The sequence below is a fragment of the Myotis brandtii genome, unplaced genomic scaffold (genome assembly GCF_000412655.1).
Source record: "Myotis brandtii unplaced genomic scaffold, ASM41265v1 scaffold506, whole genome shotgun sequence".
Taxonomy (NCBI): domain Eukaryota; kingdom Metazoa; phylum Chordata; class Mammalia; order Chiroptera; family Vespertilionidae; genus Myotis; species Myotis brandtii.
The window spans coordinates 1,424,430-1,446,558 of NW_005369287.1; the positions used below are offsets into that span (position 1 = coordinate 1,424,430).

A 22,129-nucleotide genomic window follows, 5' to 3' on the forward strand; every position below is an offset into this window, starting at 1 on the left:
GGTCGACAAGAACATCAGTCAGCCCACCTTCAAAAACAATGTCAGCCACTCTCAAACTTGAGAACCAACCTGATTGTCTTCTTTATCAATACTAGAGTTATCTCGCTTCAAGATAAACCGCTTCTGGGATTCTTCACCTTTTTCATCTTTTAAATGTTCACAAAACCTTTGCTCTGGTCTGCCAGCAAAGTAAAACATATCAATAAAAAAGTTTGGCCTCCTGTTTAAAGTTATTTCTTAGTGTTCTTTTTTTTCCCCCACAGTGGCATTCAACTTTAAAAGAAAAAGTTAACACGCGGTTTTGATACTAGAATCTCTGGCAATATACAGGTAAGTAATGATATGTCCCTTCACAGGTGTTGTTAGAATCCCTTTGGTTGGTTTGAATTCGGAGTATTGTTTTCTGCACGCTGCTCACCATGGCTGAAGTTGAAAAACTATTGTAAAGGCCTGCACATATGAAGTGTGTAGATGTCCCTGGAGTGATGTGGATCGCCATTACTTTTGAATTAAATCAAGTCCCCGCCCACATTCTGGAACAAATTTACATGTTTAGAACTTGGGAGTAACACATTAATTCATCAACGTTTCGGAAACTAGGAGAGACAATTCCCAGCATATCCTCCTGTTAAAGAATTTTTTAAATCTGAACTGAGAGAGGATCATTTATAAATTATTGCCTTCTTTCTCCACTGATAACTGTTCTAGAATCTGGCTCCAGGAGGCTCTGACATCCTTGACCAAGTCTTGTAAATCCGTTCAGTAATTGGAGAAACTGGAAATATTTAGTTTAAACAGCTTAATGACTGATTAGCAAGGGGAAAATGCTCCAAGCAGTTAAACCTTATTGATCAGTCAATTGATTTTTTTTTCGGTCCTCTTAATCATTTTGTATTATTACAGGAAAGCGCTCCACTTCCTTGTTAATTTCCCACAATCGTCACTGCACTTCTCAACGAATGACTTGGGCTTGGGTTCCTCCCCAGAGGAAGTGCTGGAATATTTGTCCTGGGGTTAGAAACAGTTGTTATTTATGACTCTCATTAAAGTGTCCCTGTCATATCTGATGGATTACTTCCGAAGCTCAGTGGGTTTTCTATCCCTACTGGGTTCATTATGCCTTCAGTCATTAGGAAGCCACTTCAAAGTATCTGTTGTTTAATATGGGTGACCAGTGATTAAGGGCATGCCACCGTTTCCTTATAGATCCAAAAATAAGTCAATAGCACTTAGAAAACAATGAATTCATTGAAGTATATAATTCAAATATTGGTGGGACTCATCCTTTCCTTAAATGCATATACATAAATTATACTAATAGTGGTGAACAGATACTAACAGAAAACTGGAATAATACCAGTTATAGCTTCTAGAACTCTGTATAATGCTTGCAAAATTGTACATTCTTTTTCAACCCTTGCAATACAACTTTGATGTATGAGGAGCAAGTATATTTTGCCTCTTTTACAGATAAATAAACCATCCCTCAGTGACATTTTGGCTCCAAGTTTATAGACTTGTCCACTGAGCCGCAGGCGTTGGTCTATTCACACCCTTGCAGAGCTATGATGCAGTCCCTCTCTGTTAATGCCGCACACAGTCGGCCAGGGGCCTTCAACCTCACAATGAAAACAAAAACCCTGCATCACATCATCTTAAAGATCAATGTAAACGTTTTCCACCATAATTACAATGTAGTGAAACATAACTAACAATCCGGATGAGCAAATGTGACAATGCTCTAACTAACTGAACTACCTGGCCAGGGCTAAATCTTCTTTTTTACATACTTAATCCTTAGTGCCTAGAACTGTGCCTGGCATATGGGAGGCATTTGGTTAAATAACTAAATGAATAGATGTATGCATGAATAAACATTTAGTCCAGCTGTATATAAATCAATGCAACTAAAGGAAAAGATCAACGGGTCACTGAATAAGATATGCAGTCATACAGTGTAAAATTATAAAACAAAACAGAAGAGAGTCTGGTTAGTAGGAGCATAAGTTCAAATTATAAGAAGATCATTATAAGAAGATCTTTATAAGATCATTATAAGATCTTTTTAAGATCGTTATAAGAAGATCTTTAAAAATCAAAACCGTGTTTCACTTTAAGGGGACCCAAAATAATCATGTTATTAAAGTTTTTAAAAATTTGAGGGTATCTTTGGAAGAGAGGTGGAAATAAGAATCTTAGCTTTTCTAGTTTGGGAATTCCTCAGCAGTGGTTCTCAACCTTCTGGCCCTTTAAATACAGTTCCCATGTTGTGACCCAACCATAAAATTATTTTCGTTGCTACTTCATCACTGTAATGTTGCTAGTGTTATGAATCGTAATGTAAATATCTGATATGCAGGATGGTCTTAGGCGACCCCTGTGAAAGGGTCGTTCAACCGCCAAAGGGGTCGGGACCCACAGGTTGAGAACCGCTGGTTTAGAGTGTCATATCTAGGAGAGAGCTATTCAAACACTATTTTTGAAATTTCATCTGCGTTTCTTTGTAAGGCTGATTTATTTGTTTTTCACAGCAGTACATAGTTAGGTAAAATGCTCCATCACACAATTAAAGGGTAGTCAAAGGAGCTTGTTCTAATCAACAATGTAATAGAGCAAGAATATTTCTTACTCTGATATAAATTATGCAAAGCACATTTTCCATAACTGCTTTTCAAATGGCTTGTTTACATTTTTTCAACATTAGAACCCAACATCCGAAATTATTAATCCACTTCATGATTTTCCAAAAATATTTTCAGAGATTATGAAGTAGCCATCTGAAGTATGCGTAAAGGAAATAAAATAAACCTAGTAAGATTTTTCCAGGTCGGTTTTATAGAGAACGATCCATGACTCTAAAAGCTAAAGAGCAATTTGCAGATGAAACTCATGAAAACTATAATACATAGCTGAAGTATTGCATGTGATTAAACTAGAAATTACTGATAATGTACCATTATTTTATACCTTTCAAAAATCCTTTTTATCACTAATTTAACATCAGAGCAATATTATTTCTTAGCCATAAAGTGAACGAAACCAAAATAATATATGTACCCTTTTTAAAAAATGGGAATAAATTACTTTGAATGTATCAATATAAGGATGTAATGCTAAGAAAAACTCCTCAAGGCTGCAAAATGTCATGGTCTTTATGAAGGTATTGATAACTAGAGTTTACTACTTATCTCATGGGCATGTGTTACAGGTGCTTAAATTTATTTTTTCTAGTGGATTTTAGTCCATGAGTTATTATTTCTAGCTTTCTCTGTATCATCATCAAAAAGCAGAAAATATTAATTTAATATTTTTTCTTGATGAAAAAAACTCTTCCCTTTAAATGTAAAACAAGGTTTTCCCACAATTCATAGCATGCATCCACTTGTGAAAGTCCTTGTTCATGCATGGTGGATAGCACTGGCATCCCCAACCAAACCTTTCAAAAATTAGAATTAACTCACCCTAGCTGGGTTTGCTCAGTGGTTAGAGTGCCCGCCCTTGGACTGAAGGATCCTGGGTTCATCCCAGTCAAGGGCATGTACCTCGATTGCAGGCTTGATCCCTAGCCCTGATCTGGTCACGTGTAGGAGGCAACCAATCGATGTTTCTCTCTTTATCTCTCCCCCTCCCTTCCACTCTCTCTAAAGATCAATGGAAAAATATCCTCCAATGAGGAGTAACAAAAAAATATTAGAATTAACTCCTCATTGTTCCTTATTAGACAGCTCATGAATTGAAAGGAAGTGTGGCTGAGTGAAATACTATGTAAGTCAATCAATCAATTAATTCTTCTAGTCAATTAATTCCAATTACAGTTAGAGTTCTCTTTGAGCTTAAAATAGATGAGCAGTTCTTATAATGATTTTTAAAATCTTTTTGTTCTAGAAGTATTTTCAATGGTTTGCTCTCACTGCCAGTTTCTTGAGGCCAAATTTATTACTTTTTTTCCTGTCTTCTCCCTCCCTCTACACACAAATGAAGAATTCAATTCTGTGACATATGGAGGTGTACAAAGACTTTGAATTTCATACTGAATAACTGAAAGATGGTCATCAATATGCATAAATATCTTAATAAAGAAAGGTTGCTGCACACAACAGAATAAAGATTTTGGTGGTGCAAGACATCTATCAAAAAGACTTAAAGCAAAACATATTAGAGGAATCTAAGTTTCCCTTAATGCTTTAAATTTTTCAGTTAAAATATTTACAACTGATTTTTTTCTTTAAAAAACAAAGCCCAGCCATTCTTCTTTAAGTATCTCACAATCTCCGCTATTATTTTGTCATTTTGTACTATTTTAGTCTCGTTTAAGTGAGTCTATACCTTATCAATCCAATATAGCCAGTGCTTCCTTTATTAGCATCTTTCAAAAGGATGTTCTCAATTCTCTACACCTTTGAAAAGTTCATTTTATTCTTCTCTATTTTGATTGTGTACTGTGTGTATAAACAGAGACATGCAAACTAGCATAGGATACACCCTGACCCTCCTCTAATATAAGGCTATTCATGAGCAACAACAAAATGAAGCAGAATATTCAAAGGCCACAAGGGTCAGTAAGACACCTCCTCTTAAATTGGTACCACTGCTCAGGCTCACTGGCCATGGGCATTAAGAGGCTTGAAAGTGTCAACCCTCCTTGACACAGTGATTCTATTTCTAAGACTGAAATCATAGGAAACAGTAATGAATTAATACACAGTTCCATTGATCACGGCAGCAAAACAGTGGAAATCCATGGTGGATTGATTAAGTAACTTAAAATATCTCCATATGTAATATGCAACTTTATAAAATGATATTCCATACTTTACTAACATAGAAAAGCAATTTGTAAAAGATGTACCATGACCAGGTTTGTTGAAACTATAATATATAATAATAACAACGCTGGTAGCAGTGATTGTCTCTGGATGGTAAGATAATGGGTAACTTTTACGGCTAACCTTTGATATACTTCTGATTATTATAATAAACATGTAGTTTTTCAGAACAACAAATTAACAAAAACGATTAGTTTAGAAAGATAGGAAACAAATTCGACAATTTCAAATTGGTTTGTATTTAATCACTGGATTATGAACAATGAAAACATTCTTACTTTCTGAATAGTTTCCAAATTTTCGTTCATGGCCTATATTATTTTATAATCAGCTAAAAATGTTTTATTTTGCCAAAGCAATTCTTAGACTTTCTGCTGCTCTGCTACTTTAAAAAATACCAAGATTAATTATGGTCCCTGCTTCTGGTCTTGGCTTATTACATTAAGACCTTCCAATATATATAATCCAATAAGCAAGCAAACAAATTTTATTGCTATGTCTTTGTTGATCTATATGCATAGAAACAAGCATTTACTAATGATAATAACTAGGTGATAGTGTCCAATCTCAACCTTTTTCTTCCTTTTAAAGGGAAAATCTAAATTATAATGATATAAAAAAATAAGAGTGATAAGGGATAAAGGAGAAAATGTGTAATTTGAAAAAGAGAAACAAATCACATGCAAACAAGACCTGGGATATTATATTATCTGTTTGTGAGTTTGGCCATTTCTGAACTGTATCAGCAACAACACACCAGCTGGATCTACTTAGCTTCACAAAACAGACGGAGCCCAGTATCAGCAACAATACTAAAGAGGCTTACACACCAGCTGGATCTACTTAGCTTCACAAAACAGACATATTGCTACAAGTGTGCCTATACATTGAGAAATTCCATAAATGAAACATTTAAAAAGAAGAAGGCTGCCCAGTCAGCGTGGCTCAGTGGTTGAGCATCAACCTATGAACCATGAGGTCACAGTTCGATTTCTGGTCAGGGCACAAACCCAGGTTGTGGGGCGTGCAGGTGGCAGCCAATCAATAATTCTCTCATCATTGACATTTCTATCTTTCTCCCTCAACCTTCCTCTATGAAATCTATAAAAATATTTTTTTAAAAAAAGATGGCTAATACTGATACTGTCTTCTCTTTAAGCTCTCCATTCTTCTGGTCAGGGCACAAACCCAGGTTGTGGGGCGTGCAGGTGGCAGCCAATCAATAATTCTCTCATCATTGACATTTCTATCTTTCTCCCTCAACCTTCCTCTATGAAATATATAAAAATATTTTTTTTAAAAAAAGAGGGTAATACTGATACTGTCTTCTCTTTAAGCTCTCCATTCTTTCATTTCAATATTATAGGAACATGATTAAAAATATTATATGAACTTTAAAAGGAAGTAGCATTAATATATTCAATGACTCAAAGCTCTACTCCCCACAAAACACCATGCATATTAGCACAACCCAACAACTTGACATAAAATGGACGTGAACTAGCATACTAAATGTAACATAGCAACAGTTTTAAAATTAAGCTAAGTTTTAAACAATTCACACAGAAAGTGCTGATTGGCAAGCCTAACAGAATGTGGCTTTTCAAAACACCCATTACTGTGTCTTTCCAGCTCTGCAGCTTACTAACTGTGTGACTTCTTGCAAGCTACTTAACATCCCTATGACAGAAGTGTTGTTTGTTTTGTTGTAAAAAAAAAAAAAAAGGAAAGTAATAATACTTACTTCAAAAGGCTTAGGGGGATTAAGTGAGAAACAGCAATGCAAGTAAAGTGCCAAGCCAATGCCAGGCACTAGCAAAGCACTCAGTAAATGTTACAAGCTACTCTTAGCACTTTTTACATTTTTCTGAGTAGCCTAGATCTAAAAGTCCACCAATGGATATTGAACTGACATTTACATTAGTGTTAACCTTAATTAGGATAGATCCAATCTATAATAATCAAATAATGGTTTGATTCATCAGTTCCAAATAAACAAGTAACCATTTTCTTAAAGTAACATGTTCATTGAAAGTTGCGGAATATGACTATTGTTTCTTAGCATTCAAGGCTTTTTGCTTGTATATACACTGAGTGGCCAGATTATTATGACTGGCCAGATTATTATGACCACCCCATCAGTACAATGAAGTGAATTGGTTATGCAAATAATAATAATAATAATAATAATAATAAAACCTTGAGGGTATTTGCTTAGGAAGTTTTCAATATTCAGGATTTTTGGAAGTGTCAATGAAGTACTGATGGGGTGGTCATAATAATCTGGCCGGTCGTAATAATCTGGCCACTCAGTGTATATTGTAGTGGTGTGTAAATAAGTATTCAATTTAAGCTTATATGCAAATATTATATTTTTACTTGCTGAGAAGGTGCAGAATGATTAGTGTATTTTAATTGATATAGAATTAAGTGATAATTTTTGTATGTATAAAGAAATGCTATGTGTTCATATTTCTGGGTTGAAGACCAGGAGGTTGGGAAGTAGGGATGAGTAAGTTTGGGGCTATGTCCCTCTGGGAATGTTGTGGAATCTAGAAAGGCTGAGAAGTTGGAAAGAGTCTGGTTGGGGCATAAAACATATTAGGTAGATATCCACTTCTCTTGGTAGATTCCAATTTATTGTTTGAAGATCTGTATCAATAATTACAGTCTAGCATTTAAGTACACAACTGAGTGGAAACCAACCACCTTTGACCAATAAACTACAACTTTTTAAAAAAAATCTACTCTATGCCCTAATTATCTCCTTCCTACGGCCACGGCCACGGTAATATGCTAATGGCCTCTCTCCACTAACAGAAATCTTAAGATTAGTAAGACACAAGACCAGCTGTTCATTGTATACAACCATGTTTTCACCTACAAGTATGTCCTAAAACTTTTCCTAAGTGCTGAAATGACTGCCAATTCCTATGACTTAGAAGCCATGAAGGAAGCTCTCAGGATCTGAGGCTCATTCTGCTGCCTACACAAGCACAGCTGTAGATGAAGAACCAACCCACAGCCATCTCGCTCCCTCCACTACTCTTGTATGTTTACGGCAATGCTATATATAGCATGTACATGTACAGTGAACCTTTTTCTAAACACAGATAATGTTTTTACAAACTTACACACACACAGAGTCCTGACCAAAATTATGTTGGTTTCTCAAATAAACTATAAACAAGATGGGCATGTTTCATAGTCTATGCTTCTTTTGTTGGCAGCCCGTATGGAACACCTGAGAAGGACTTTTTGCTTTTACAAGGTTTAAGAACACGGGCTTTGTCTCACTTCCAAGTCTGCCAGGACAATTTTTAATCCTGTGGGTTCTTTGGTCCCAAAGTTTTGTTGGTGTCATAGTTTTAACAATCACCGTAGTATAAACATTGTTGAATTGAGTTCTCTGTTCAGTTTTTAAAGTAATTAAATGAAAATTAGGATGTTGTAAGGAAATAAATGGGTACTGGTGAAAGAATAGTGTTTGGGGATCTTATCATTTCAGAGTATTTACTCTATTAAGATTTGTTGTTGTTTTCCTAATCTTAGGAGAAGAGTCATGGCTGAGGGCCAGGAGCAGTGGTTTTAGTCTTGGTCTTCTGTGAATTGAGTAGGTAAGAAAGATCAAGACACGAATCTCAGTTTTTGCTCCTGTAAAATGGTTCAGCTTTATCTACCTCGAATGTTGTAAGATTAAAAAAAATAAAAATTTAAAAAGTATCATTATTCCATGGGAAAACTTTGTTTAAAAAATGTTATAGTAAGAATACTAACGTTACAGAAGGCACATGCATATTTCATTTCCAAAATTAAGTGGGAAATCACACATCTGACACTCAAAGGCTCATAAATTATTTCAAGTGGGGAAAGGAATACAGCAAACATATTTTCTCTCCTCACTATATCTCCATGGTTTACCTATCTCATCTATACAACCTTATGGTCTCTGAGATATTTGAGAATAATAATATGAGAAAATATAATATTTGAGAGAAATGATATGCAGTTGGACCAATGTTAACATATGTCTTATTTTGAGCCTGAGTATTGATTAAAATACGAGGTTGTTCAGTAAATAAAACTTCATTGTTTTTCTGGAGAGCAATGCAATTCTTAGTTAGGTTTCTGATCTTTGACTTCAAGTCAGATGACTTTCAATGTTCTTCCTATATAAAGCGCAGAGGAAATTTCCATGTTTAGAACCGACAAGATGCCAATCAGCCACTCATGGATGTCCAAGAGGTACCTGGTCTTCTTCAGAGGACTGTCAAGCCAGCGTCCATATGAGGCTGCCACTCTGTTTATTCACAGCCAAAGGTGAAGAAATATAATAAACGTGAGAGGAAAGTACGGTGTTTTTTCTGTTTGTTTTGGTAAAAATGCAATTACTTTCAGGGAATGAAATGCCTAGGGCAGTGGTCGGCAAACTGCGGCTTGCGAGCCACATGCGGCTCTTTGGCCCCTTGAGTGTGGCTCTTCCACAAAATACCAACTTCTAAGCATGGGCCACGAAGTTTCAATCGCACTGTACGTGCATGTCCGCACATGGTATTTTGTGGAAGAGCCACACTCAAGGGGCCAAAGAGCCGCATGTGGCTCGCGAGCCACAGTTTGCTGACCACTGGCTAGGGGGTCAAAGACTAAAGATTCCCATTTTAAGCCTTTGCCTCTTCCGATATGAAGCAGAACTGATGTCCATAGATTCTGATGCACTGCTGTCCCTGATGCACTGCTGTCCACCCCTCTCTGTATCGGCCCACTGAGAAGGTGGGAGATCCCACAATCCTACCTCCTAGTGCAATAACCATCTGTCACTTCAAGATTCTTAACAAAATCACCTGGGCTCAACTGCTTCACCTAGAGAAAAGCTTTACTTGGTGCTAGAACAAGTTTTATGGTTCTTCTGATCCACCTAATAACCAGCTCAGCTGACCATCTGTCCTGGAACAAACAAGCAAGCAAAGTACTAAAGTCACTAAGATCACCCATCAAATACCTAGGTCTGCACTTCTTAGGAATCAGGGCATTGAGTTTTTGAGCACTAGACTCTGTTGGTGCCCCCCAAACCTCTGCCTTTAGACCACTCTTCTTGTTTCAGGGTGTCTGGGACCTGCAACCACTGTCCTTCAGTGGATTTGCTCTTTCCTTTCTTGCTGTGTCCTTTTAGAGTAGGGGATTTAAGGCAATGACAGTGGGTGGATGTGAAAGACAAAAGAAAGAATATTCAAGAGATGACAACCTTTTAACATACAAATTATCCGGGACTAGTTAGACAGTTACTCTGACATATGCAGAAACATTCCGATGCATGTGAGGTTTTGCCCTTGACTGATATTGGCCCTTTGGAAAGCACTAGTGCAAGTAGATGGTTTTTAGTCTCCAAAAGATATACCCTGGACATGAATCCTTTCTCTAGATTGAAGAAAAGGAAAGGGAGTGAAAAAATTATTTAATAAATGATCCATGAGCTGTTCTGGGCTTAAAAACATAAAAAAAATAAGCCAGAGAAAGTGTCGATCAAGGAAGAGAGACAAAGAGAAGGGTAAAACATCTCATATAAAAGCAGACTCTTCTATTTGTAGCATTTAAATAGTATTTATAAAACCACTGTTCACATTTTTTAGCCTCAATCTTGAATGTCAAAAAAGCAACATTATAGAGAGTATATGCATTATAAACACTGTTTGCAGTACCAAAATAGCTCAGAGCCTAATACCTCCGCCCCAGATTTCCAAGAGGCTCATTTGGTGTTGACACTTAATCTGACAGTTAACAAAGAATTCCAATCGAAAGCATTTCAAAGTGCTAGAGAGTGAAACCTATTTCTGGCAATATACTGGGGAAAGAGAGCTAGAACTAAAGGTTGAAAAACACAATATGGCGAATGTCACCTCAAAATCTCCATTCATGATCAACCAGAAAGCAGCAAATTCTACAAGAGAACAGATCTCAAACATGGCTACTAATATTCATGACTGTGTGATTGCAAAATGAGTGTGCATGAAAAAATAAATGCACTATCAGTATTGGTGGAAACTATATCAAACAGTCTAGTTGACCTATGGGCTTTTCTGTTATGGGCTTTTAGAGAAAGAGGAGAAAAACAAACGAAAATGAAATAGTTCCTTGCTTGCCTACTTTGCAATCACTGTGTGGCATCTGAAAGTCACAAAAACAATACAGAATGGAGAATTAAAAGCAACAACAATAGCAAGAACTCGGAGTATCTGATGGAGAGGAAAGATGTGAAGGATTAAAGGACAGTGACCTTTCCCTTTCTACAACTGTTCAAAACAGGAGGCACGTGTGCCAACAATCAAAGTGGAAAGCTGATAAACGCTAAAATGTATTTTGCCAGCAAAGTAGAACACAACCACAAGACCCGATAATTCTGAAGCTTCAAGGGCTCTTAAATATTCTCCACTTCCAACTCTCCTGCAGATGAGTAATTTAAGCCCAGAGAAGTGCTCAGTGTCCCTGAGATAAGAGCCAAGCTCAGCCTCTGATCTCCCAGTTTGTGCTTCTCCACTGTGACCTTCACTCTAGTTCTGCTGAGCACAGACTGGGCCTGGAGTCGAGAAAGAGCCTCATCTCCATCCCTTCCTGTCCCAATATCTGGTGATCAGAAAAGAAAGTGTTTTAACCGTGTTTCTTTGCTTGACACAAAATTTCACTTCAGTGACACAGCATTCCTAAAAACTATGCAATGCACACCATTTACCAAGCACAGTGTAAAAAAAAAAATGAAATGATAACACACACGTTCTAAGAGAATGCTTTACTTAGGACAGCTTTCCATTTCATATGTATTTGGCTTATAAAAGTGACTTGCTCTGTACTCAAAAGAGACACGAGTTCAAGAAAAAGACAGCTCCAAATGTCCAAAGCAAATAACTACTCATCTTATGCTTCTGGTGGGACCGTGGAAAGATAGTAAGATAGAAGCAAACACTGTTTTGAAGGAAATAAAGAAACAAACAAAAAAAACTATCCTCTTTTTAAAGCTAGAACTTAGGCATCATCTGGCTCAAAACTGTCATTTTGCAAGGGACAGACACTGAGCTGGCAGATTTTAAATGACGCGGTTCAGGCCACACAGCCAGTCAGTAAAGAACAGGGTCTTAGAGGCAGGAGTTCTACCTCCAGGTTTGCTGCCTTTTCTACTTGAGAAGCCGCAAAAAGAAATAAAAGGACAATTACCCTGCACATGTCACTGTTGTTTTAAAATGCCTGTGATTTTTAACTTGAGTTACGTTTTGCCGTAAAACGTGTCACGGTTTTGTTTATAATCGCAAGGGGTACTGATGGAAGGAAAGAAAATCTGTTTCAGGAGCTCTGTTAGAGACCAGGGAATAAATCCACTTCATCGCCTGAATTTTATAAACTTCCCTGGTCCTCCGATCATCCTCCCCAGATAAATGCCACACGGCTGCCGATAAGAGCGAGCGATAAAGAACACCGTGCATTTTAAATGTCACGTACTTCGAATTTTACACTGTGCTCTTACAAACGAACACAGACGAGAAGAGGGAAATGCTAACTAAAGGCGGCGAAGGGGCTTACATTCTCGTGCTGCTGGTCTTATTGATGATGACGGATTTCCCTGTCTGGTCCACATTGTGGTCCAACCCGAAGTAAGCGGCCACACGATGGACGAGCATCCTCTGATAGGAGGACATCTGAGGGAACTTTTTGTAATGGTTACTGAAAGAGAGGACCGAGACAAAGTGGGATCAGCGTTTTTGTTTCTGGCCCGAAGTACATTTCACAGGTACACACACACAACCATTGCTCTCTCATCCAAACCGCTTCATCTCTGGCATCACTTCATGTTCCCATTTTGAGACAAATTGTCCACTTATTACAGATGCATCGATTAGGCGACAATAAATATCTTTGTTTCCTAGTTGCACATTTCTCTCACCAAGGAGAACGCAGTGTCTGTTTGGAAAGGGCTCTGTTTTAGTCCAGGATACCTTATCGCCGGAGCCAGGCACAGGACAAACGATACGACATACTATGGGAGTGCAGACGCCTCGCTGGAGAGGTGTCATTACATGGTTTACAGTGACAGCGGCACAATTATTTCCAGGCATAACTGACTGCAGCCAGCTGGAGCCCATTAAAAAACTATCATAAAAATGAAAAGGGTCGCTTCTTGTTACAGCTACTCTATGCTAATCAGTGGGCCCCGGTTTATAGTCATTTTGTCAGGAATTTAACAAGCAGGAGCACACATGGTCCAAGCAACAATTCCCATTAGCATAGAGCTCCAATCGAATCTCCACTTAACACATCAGCAAACATATTAAATGTTTTATCCATCCCTAAACCTTTCCAGAGTGACTAATTCAACCCAAAGACCAAATTAAGATACATTTTACAAATTAGCCAGAACTGCCATTTAACATACTTGTTGTCACTGATGAAATCAATAATCTCCTGCTCCATTTTCAAGAGTATCATCCTATCCCTGCAAAATAAATGTGAAATGTAGTTTTTAATGTACTTTCCATTGCCAAAGAAAGACTCAAAAAGTTCATTTGGATGCATGAAATAGATTGTGGCTCCAAACCCTTATCTAACTCTTCTTTTGAATATGCTATCCAATACATATGGTTTCATTCCTCTTAAGATTATTTCTAAACTCACTGGTGAAATATTTTGTAATAATCGACACATTTGCAGCTTTCATGTTAATTAGAATATGCAAGGTATTAGGCCCATAAAGCACATCAAATAAATTGTATATTTTAAAATAATTGGAAACTAGAACAAAGCAACGCCCAAGCAGGTGGTTATATAACTGCATTGAAGCATAATTGGTTTATTTGATATTGATTTTCCCCCTCTATTTTTTCCCTTAACCCGTATCTCTTTGTGACCAGGAAAGCAGAATTTGTAAACTAGAACTTATTCACCCAGGAATTAAGACTCTCTATCAATAGTAAACATACAAATCCAGGAGAGGGTTTAAGACATCAGAGAAGGTGTCTATACTTTCCAACTCCCCTCTTAGAAGTACTTGGATCAAGAGTTCAACTATAATATTCCACTTGAGTCTTCTAAAAATAAGAGGTTTGTTTAAGAATTTACCTGGAATTATTCTTTAGCGTGTTAATCAGAAACTCATGTAAGTCTATGCCTGTAGAATCCGTGTATTCTTGGCTGCAATCTGAAACAAACAGCATGATGGAGTTGTCAGGAATGAGGGTGGAGGTAGTTGGAGTGAGGGATGGGGGTGGGGGAGTTAAAAGGTTTTCCCAACCTTTCCCGTTTCCCTCCTGCTCAGGTAAACTTTAAATGAAGCTATTGATATGAAAGATACATCTTTCAAATTGAGCAGTCTGACAGTCTACCAGTAACATCAGGATAAAAATTAGATTCAGGGATTGAGAACACCCGATAGATCCTGAGTGTGGCAGACTCAACCATCATGGAGGCACCTTCTGGGTGGGTGGTGGGCGGAGTCAATTATCATGGGTTCCTTCTGAGCTTAAAATCCGCAAGGTCATGACCTCCACGTGACAGGTACTCTCAACCCACAGAGAGAGCTCTGGAGTTGGAGACCTCAAGGAACCCTCTTACTCTTAAAACAGAGAAGGCAAAAAAAAAAAAAAAGAAAACGAAAACCCTAAGACTATCTAAATATTAATCAATACAAAATGCAGCAGGATAGTAAATATTTCTAAGTCTTCCAAATCTTTTGATTCTAGCTAAAGCTTAATTTATAAAACCATTTTAGGTTGCTGTATTTCTTTACTCTTGCATACACCTTGAATTTTAGATATTCAGCAGGGACTATAAGCAGATAATGGTTATAGAGCATAATGTTAGAAGTAGTTGCTATTCCTCAGCTGATCGAATACCCTATACTTTCTCAGTCTGCTGCGAAGCTATTTGTGGCATTGTTCAACTTAATTTAAATTTGTTTTTACTTTTGTTTTCTTTTAGTTTTGTACAATTCTATGTATGGCAACAATTTGAAAAGTCTGAATTGTAGGATTGCAGATTTAGAAGGACTGACTTTTTTGGGGAAAAACTTTATTGAAGTAGAAGTGTGTATATTTTAAGTGAGATATTATGTAGCAGTATATGGGTTGCACAAACCAAGTTCATCTGCGGCAGGTAAAATGTTAAGTGTGTATTTCATTGACATGGATACATACATCTGTGCTTTGGAAAGGATATCACTTGTGGACTGAGAATTGCTAATCCACTATCTGTCCTTAAAGATAAACATGAAAGTTAAGATATAAAACTGGGTACCATTGCTGTTCATCTATCTAAATTAATGGGACTAATAAACCTGAAACAAGAGCAAATTTATATTCATTGTTCCTACAAATTTATCTTTGAAAATAGGAGGTCCCAATGAAAATCCCAAAAAATGTGATCCTAAAAATAACCTTTTAGGCTACACAAATAATGACACCATGAACAGGGGGAAAAAAAATCAAGTTCACATCTTTTATACACACACACACACACACACACACACACACACACTCACAATTAAATACGGAGTTTGGTGGGAGGTGAATATGCATGTAAAATCTAGAATTATTCTATGATTCTTCATTTTTCTAAATTGAGTAAGTTAAGAAAACTTTCACATTCACCTTTTGATAACATTCTGATCTTGGGTTTTTCAGAGGATTTATCTTTGTTTTTATCCTTTTCTTTTTCTCTTTCAGGGTCATCTTTCCTAGATTTATCCTCCTCTTGCAGGCTGGGGAAACTGGAAAGCTGTAAATGAATTGATTCCTGTTGGGGGAAAAAATATAATAATTTAGGGCCAGATTTAATCATTTCTGTCTGGCTTCCATTCTGCATAGAGCTTATCACGTACAGGCAAATGAAAGCCAGGAGCAGTGTTGTTTTTTTTTTCTTAAATGGTAAAATATTCAACCTGTCAGAAAAATAATTGCCCTTGCAGGTGAATTAAAGTTCAGGAGTCAGTGGCAGGTCAGGAGAAACATCTCGCACTAAAACTTTGGCTCCCGATGGTTAACCTTAAGCAAGTTATGTTCCTGTAGATCACAACTCTTGTTTCCTCTACACGTTTACTGGTAAGCACCTAGGAAACAGTTCTTTATCAGTCAGCTTGCATCTCAGCCACGGCCATGTCTCAAACATGGCGTGGCTTCCATAGTTCTTTCCTATGAGCTCTTGTAAGGAGGAACTGGCACAAATACAAACAGACAGATGTTACGAATCATCATTACACATAGAACAGACATAAATAAACGCCCTACCAGCCAATTTACAAGAAAAAGTCTACTTTACCACTGTATCAACAATGATTTTTTTACTATTCAGAAAAAACAAGCTATATCATTGCAGGAATACTAGGTATGCATTATTGTCATACATGCATGGTTTACAAATGCCCCTAATAAGTCATCATAATGTATAGTTACAATAAGCATCGCCTTTTAGAAAGGGTAGAAACTAGAATTATATTTTCATTCAATTATATATAAATATTTAATATGAGTTTAGTTTTAGCATCAGTTAATCCTTTCCAAAATGTAAGATTCTCTTGGACTATTGCTTGGTATAAGATTGACCATGTATAGTATTTGCGCTGAATCCACTTCTGTATTTATTTATTTTGCACTGAAAATGAAGCATTTTGTATTAACTTGTATGTCAGCCATTTGGTTGATGGTATGTTCACTGTTTTGAAGAAGAATGAGCCAAATTATGTTTTTTAGTTTTATGACAATCCTATGCTATGATTGAAACGATGACAAATTAGTCAACATTAAGCCCACATGTTCTTATGTAAGAGATCATTTGCTGGGAAAGCTTTCTTTCACTAGTGACATTAAAATTTATGATGTAGGGGAAAAAATATTCCCAGTGACTAATAGTGTTTTTCACGGAAAACTAAACTAGTGCTCATCTACATGTGACTAAATGGGTGTTGTACATCCTCAAATTATGGCCAATCTGGGATTCTTACTGGTTCTTGGTTCACTTGTCTGATCAAACAAGCATAAAATCAAAGCCCTCCAAAGCCAATTTTCTTTTGGAGCAGGGGCTCCATTGTGAATTCATAGCTGGAATAAGAAGTCACCAAGACTGGAAAGACATGTGATACAGAAGATGAAACAGAATACAGTCTCATGATACATAGTTATCTGAGCTGATGTCCTGACATTCAAATATTTATTCTGGAGATGAACATGTAAGAAATATGTAAAACAGAGTGTTTTATCACTTGATTTGAGACCGAAATGTCTTAGTCCACAACGCTTCAGGCAGATTTTAGGGTTATGATTTGTTTCTACTTGCTAAGACAGCAGCTGGAACATGCCTGGTTCCGAAGACAGGAAGGGGGTGGGGAAGAAAATCAATGTGACAGCTGATTAGGTGGGAAACTGAGGGTACCAGGCCATGAAAGTGGTCTCATTGCTTCTTCAAAACCAACTGAACCTTCCAGCCTCCATACGTTTAAGTCTTAAATCAGAGAGGCTTAGAAATACTCATGTAAGAGCAGAGGCTAACGGACATTACTTACCAAAAAATGGACAAACGCATGCCATGTGTGGACTAATACTTTACTCAGAAAAACACCTATCTGTTCTATACAAACACATACATTATGGTGTTGAAAGAACACACAAAAGTGCTGTAGAGTTGGTAAAAAACAATCTGTTATTTTTTAATATTTTTATTGATATGCTCAATAATAAAATACAGGTGTTAATAAATACATCAGTACAGGATAAGTATATGTCCAACAACAGGAGAAGAATGATTCAAGTTGCAGTAATACACCGATAAAGAGGATAACATTAGAAAAGCAGAACTCCTTTAACTGAAGGACAGACTGAACCATCAACTATGGGTCTGAGATCAAGTAGTACAGGTAGCAAGATTTTTTCCCACGCAGGAAAATGAAGGCAGTTTTCCAAATACTGTGAAATATACAAATAGGGGAAGCAATACAATGCATACGCTGTATACGTCTGCCAGTGTCCTCTGGGATGCAGATCCCATACTTTGTAAGTGCCGGTGGTAGCTAATGAAGGCATTGCATATAAAGCTCAAAGGTCTGCTTCTTCATTCTCTAGAAGTCTAGCACGGCCACTTGCTTACATGTGTGTCTGGGTACTGTCTGGCATCTCCCTGCTCCCACCACCCCTCAGCCAGTCCAAAGAGAAGCTTGCAAGCTCTACTTCTCGCCTAGTCTTGGTTACTGAGCTTGGAACCAGTGGGAACAAAGCACCATTTGCATCTTATTTCTCTGCACCAATTGTATGGAGAAACTAGACTTAGGTCTAGGACGGGCACTAGGATACAGATGCTCTCTTAAAAAATTTCCTCCTGCCTGGCCAGTGTAGCTCAGTGGTTGAGCATTGACCTATGAACCAGGAGGTCACGGTTCAATTCCTGGTCAGGGCACATGCCCGGGTTGTGGGCTCAATCCCCAGTGTGGGGTGTGCAAGAGGCAGCTGATCAATGATTCTCTCTCATCACTGATGTTTCTATTTCTGTCTCCCTCTCCCTTCCTCTGTGAAATCAATAAAAATATATTTAAAAAAAAATTTTCCTCCTGGTACCTTGCCAAATGGGATAAAAGTCAGATTACATCTCTAAAGGCTGTCCTCCTCTGCCCTGCATCGGAGTAGGGGGACAACGGGGACAGCCCTTCTCCCGGAGTCTGTCTTTCTGCAGAGTTAACACGTGGCGTGTGCAGTACATTACAAGCCGTCAATCAACATTGAATAATACAAGCCGGGATAGTCACATGATTCCCCCTTTTCAATCTCCAGTAAAAATAGAAGCACAAATAAAATGCTGAAGGAAAGCCACACGTTTCTCAGAACCCAAGGAAAAGAAAGCTTGTGGACGAAACATCTCGATGGCCACTGAAAGGCAGCCTGCTCATGCCCCACGACAGGAGTGGCATGTTGAGAAAATGCGGCTGGGGGAAAAAAAGGACTCTCAGGACAAAATCTAGAAGGGTTTTCTTTTTGGTCCTTTTAAAGAAAGTGCTCTCAATGCTCTCTGTGACCATGAGGAGAATGTAGAGTATTTCAATTAAAGTACAAAGAGAAAAGCAAAACAAGACCAAACAAAAATAATGATATCTTAAGTCAATGTTCCCTCCCCTGGGCTCAGATAAATCATTTCACTTTTGTCTTGACTGCTCTCAGCCTCTGATAAAATAAGGGAAATATCAGCAGCAAGACTATTTTAATAAAAGCTAATACGATGCCTGCAAGGCAAACCAAAATCAAGGTGAGGTGAAGTTGCCCGTTTTTGTCACAAAAGGGTTTTGCTGGAAGTTGAATTTTTAGAGCCTAGTAGCCTTGCTGTAAGTTCGCAACGCTCACCGTGAGGCTATGCAGCAATACATGTCTCTAACATTAACTTAAATTCACCACCAGCTCAGATTCCTTTCTGAATCGTTTTTCCAGTATTGAGACATCTCCACTAACAGCCATAAAGGTACTTCTCCAAAGTTCAGTGCACCTTTTTCTCTATTTCTAACGTTTGATTAGCCAAGGGTGTGTTTCTTATAGGCAAATGCATTGGGGGGAGGTGAGAGGTAAGACTATCCCGTAGGGAAGGAGATGGGACACTTAGGTCTGCATTTGGTTCAGTCTTATCAAGAGAGAGCCTTTGAGGAAACCCAGCCCTACCGGGCTTACTTTTTAAGTTTTAATCTAAATTCTTTTGCATTCCTTTCCATTTGCAGTTTTCAGAGGGTCTGGAAAACAAACAAACGTAATAATACTCTGTGACAAACCTTGACACTAGTTTCAAACGTCTCATACACAGGGGATGAAGCCAGAGAAACACTTTTGTTCTTCAAATGATGCTCCTTCGCCCCCAAAACACTGTCTAATGCCAAATTCATACCCATGCACACAGAGGTGGGTCCCGTTCGTGCAAGTAACCATAGTAACGGGGGGTATACCTGATCTTGGAGACTTTCCCCTGCGGGTCTGGCTGAGGATTCTTCACAGACAGCAAGACTGCGGGTCAGTTTTCCTTTCCCTGCTCCTGACTGGGAAGGGGAGAGAAGAAGGGGTGGAGGAGAAAATAAAGAAAACACACACAGAACATTCTCAGGCCGCCAAATCATCTCCACCTTCACATGACCATCGCAAACCAGATCTTGGTTCTTAACAGACTGCTCAGCGCTGTCTACGTTGGCTCAAAGCATCAGACCCCGGGGGTGATGGGCACAGAGGTGAGGGAAGACGTGAATGGATGGATTTAAGGAATTCCTCCAGCCAACTGTGCCCACCACATTGGAAACACAGGAGGGATGAATCGCTGCCATTTCATGGAAATGCCAGAAGATAAAGGTGACAGAAAATAGTCTACTGAAACGAAGCTGGGAGGTGACTTAACTGAGATGCTTAACAGAGATGACAAACGTGTCCTAGACACCAGCCCCTGTCTGCTTCCAGACGGAAAGCAGTTGGGAGGCTGAAACATTCACCCCGAATTTTCCTTCCACTGAAAACAAAACAAGCAGCTGTTTGCTTTGCAAAGCATGTCAAACCTGCAGGTGTGAACTGGGGACCAAATGGGTACACTGCAGCTTTGGGAACCCTAAATGCTCTCATGGAAAAGCACCCAGAGCAAGAAAGGAAGGGAGATGTGAACATGACCCCGCTGAAAGCAGACAGCACCGGCACAGCCCAAATCTACCACAATCCCTCCACACAGCCCTCTGAATTGTCAGCAAACCCGTTAACTCGGGTGTCAAATATGCAACTGATACCCATGCCACCAGGTCTATGTAGCATCCCCAGGACCCTACCTTGGACTTTCTTCTTTCTTGGTTCTGAGCTGCCAGCCGCCTCTGTGTGTTAGAAATAAAGCAAAATAAAAACAAACAAACCGTAAATGAACAATGAGAGAGAGAGATGGCGGGGGGGAGATAAAGAGAGAGAGAGAGGAGCAAAAAAAGGTGTCACTACAGTGGAGAAATCAACAGTGAGAGCCACAACGGCACTGTAGGCACTGAGAGGACACCTCCTTTTCTAGCTCCCCAAACTTCTGACCACTGAGCTTTCTGCTCTCTGGTTTGGCAGCTATTAGAGAGAAGAAAGGCTGGCCTTGAAGCTTTGGGCCATTATGTGGTTATCTGCCTTGGCTTGCTGGTAAATACAAAGAGTTAACACGTTGGTAGGTTCGTTCAAAGGAAATCTATACAAGCTGTTTGCGAGTACAGTTTGTTTTTTTCTCTACGGAACCTTTTCCCCCCTCATAACTCAGGATGTATTTAATCATGTCACCTTCTCAGGATTTCAGTCACCTTCATTTCCATTTCTACCCCTCTTATAGTTCTCTATCTGTCCATCCATCTCTCTATCTCTCCACCTCTGGCTGGGAATTCTAGGACTTGGGTTTGCTCGTTCATAAGAATCTAACCTGAGCCCGCCTGTGACGGTCAGCAGAGCTCACATCTTTGATTTTTCCTAGTCTATCGTGAGCTGAGTCTTCATCTTCCCACCGAATAGCAAATCCATTTTAAAAAACTCAGCTCGCCTAAAGCTGCCTGGGGAGAAGCCTCCCCCAAACGCCTTGAGGTGGTCTGGACATTAGGACGGTGGTGCTGTGTGCAAATTCAGTCGCTGGGCCATTCTGAGCACCATTTAGTCAGGGGCAAAATGACTGACCGATAATTGGGAAGGGAGAGGATAGCCTGATGGATCTCCTAGCCATTCTCCTAGTCAAGCTCTTTTGTAGAAAAGAAGAAAGCAAACCTTCACTGCAGTCTAACAAGGAAGAGCAGGAGCTGTACACCATGGCCTGGGAAACGGTTTCCCCCCCTTACCTGCAGTTCCAGCTTCTCCTCCTCATCCAGGCTCTCCGACTTGACGATGCCGTTCTCCGGAGTGGTCCTTTCCTGCTCCGGCCCGCCTTCCTCCGCGATGGCCTGACTCAGGTCCCCTGGCTCAGACATCCTCTCAGACGCAAATGAAAATAGCAAGCTTTGATGGCCTGCAAGGTCAGGGGGTCAGAAAATCCGGTTAGAGCCGGGTGCAGTATTCCCTGATATTTTTGAGATATTTCATTCCTCCCTTCACATCCTCATTCAAATGCGCAGCTCGGGCAACCCTGCCACTTTTATACAAAAAAGGAGACTGAAGCAAGATGCCACCCGGCACCCAAGGCAAACACGGGAGGCAGAATTGGTTGCCCTCTCCACACCCCCACCCACCAACACATGCCCTGGTGGATGCCCCTTGCCATCAAAACGGGTAAGCAAACCAACAGAGACACATACTGGCAGGCCACTCACAGTCCCCGGGACCCACTAC

General features: G+C 39.0%; 1 protein-coding gene across 1 annotated transcript in view; it reads right to left on the reverse strand.

Annotated features, from left to right (window-relative positions):
• ARPP21 (cAMP-regulated phosphoprotein, 21kDa) overlaps nucleotides 1-22,129 on the reverse strand; it is a 152,870-nt gene that overhangs the window by 79,064 nt on the left and 51,677 nt on the right. The window contains exons 3-10 of the mRNA XM_014548377.1: nucleotides 21,643-21,809; nucleotides 20,623-20,664; nucleotides 19,768-19,857; nucleotides 15,452-15,596; nucleotides 13,926-14,004; nucleotides 13,243-13,302; nucleotides 12,393-12,533; nucleotides 70-178 (exon numbers count right to left, since the gene is read on the reverse strand). Coding sequence (XP_014403863.1) covers nucleotides 70-178; nucleotides 12,393-12,533; nucleotides 13,243-13,302; nucleotides 13,926-14,004; nucleotides 15,452-15,596; nucleotides 19,768-19,857; nucleotides 20,623-20,664; nucleotides 21,643-21,771 — 795 coding nt within the window. The 5' untranslated portion in view covers nucleotides 21,772-21,809. The remainder of the gene's footprint in view (nucleotides 1-69; nucleotides 179-12,392; nucleotides 12,534-13,242; nucleotides 13,303-13,925; nucleotides 14,005-15,451; nucleotides 15,597-19,767; nucleotides 19,858-20,622; nucleotides 20,665-21,642; nucleotides 21,810-22,129) is intronic.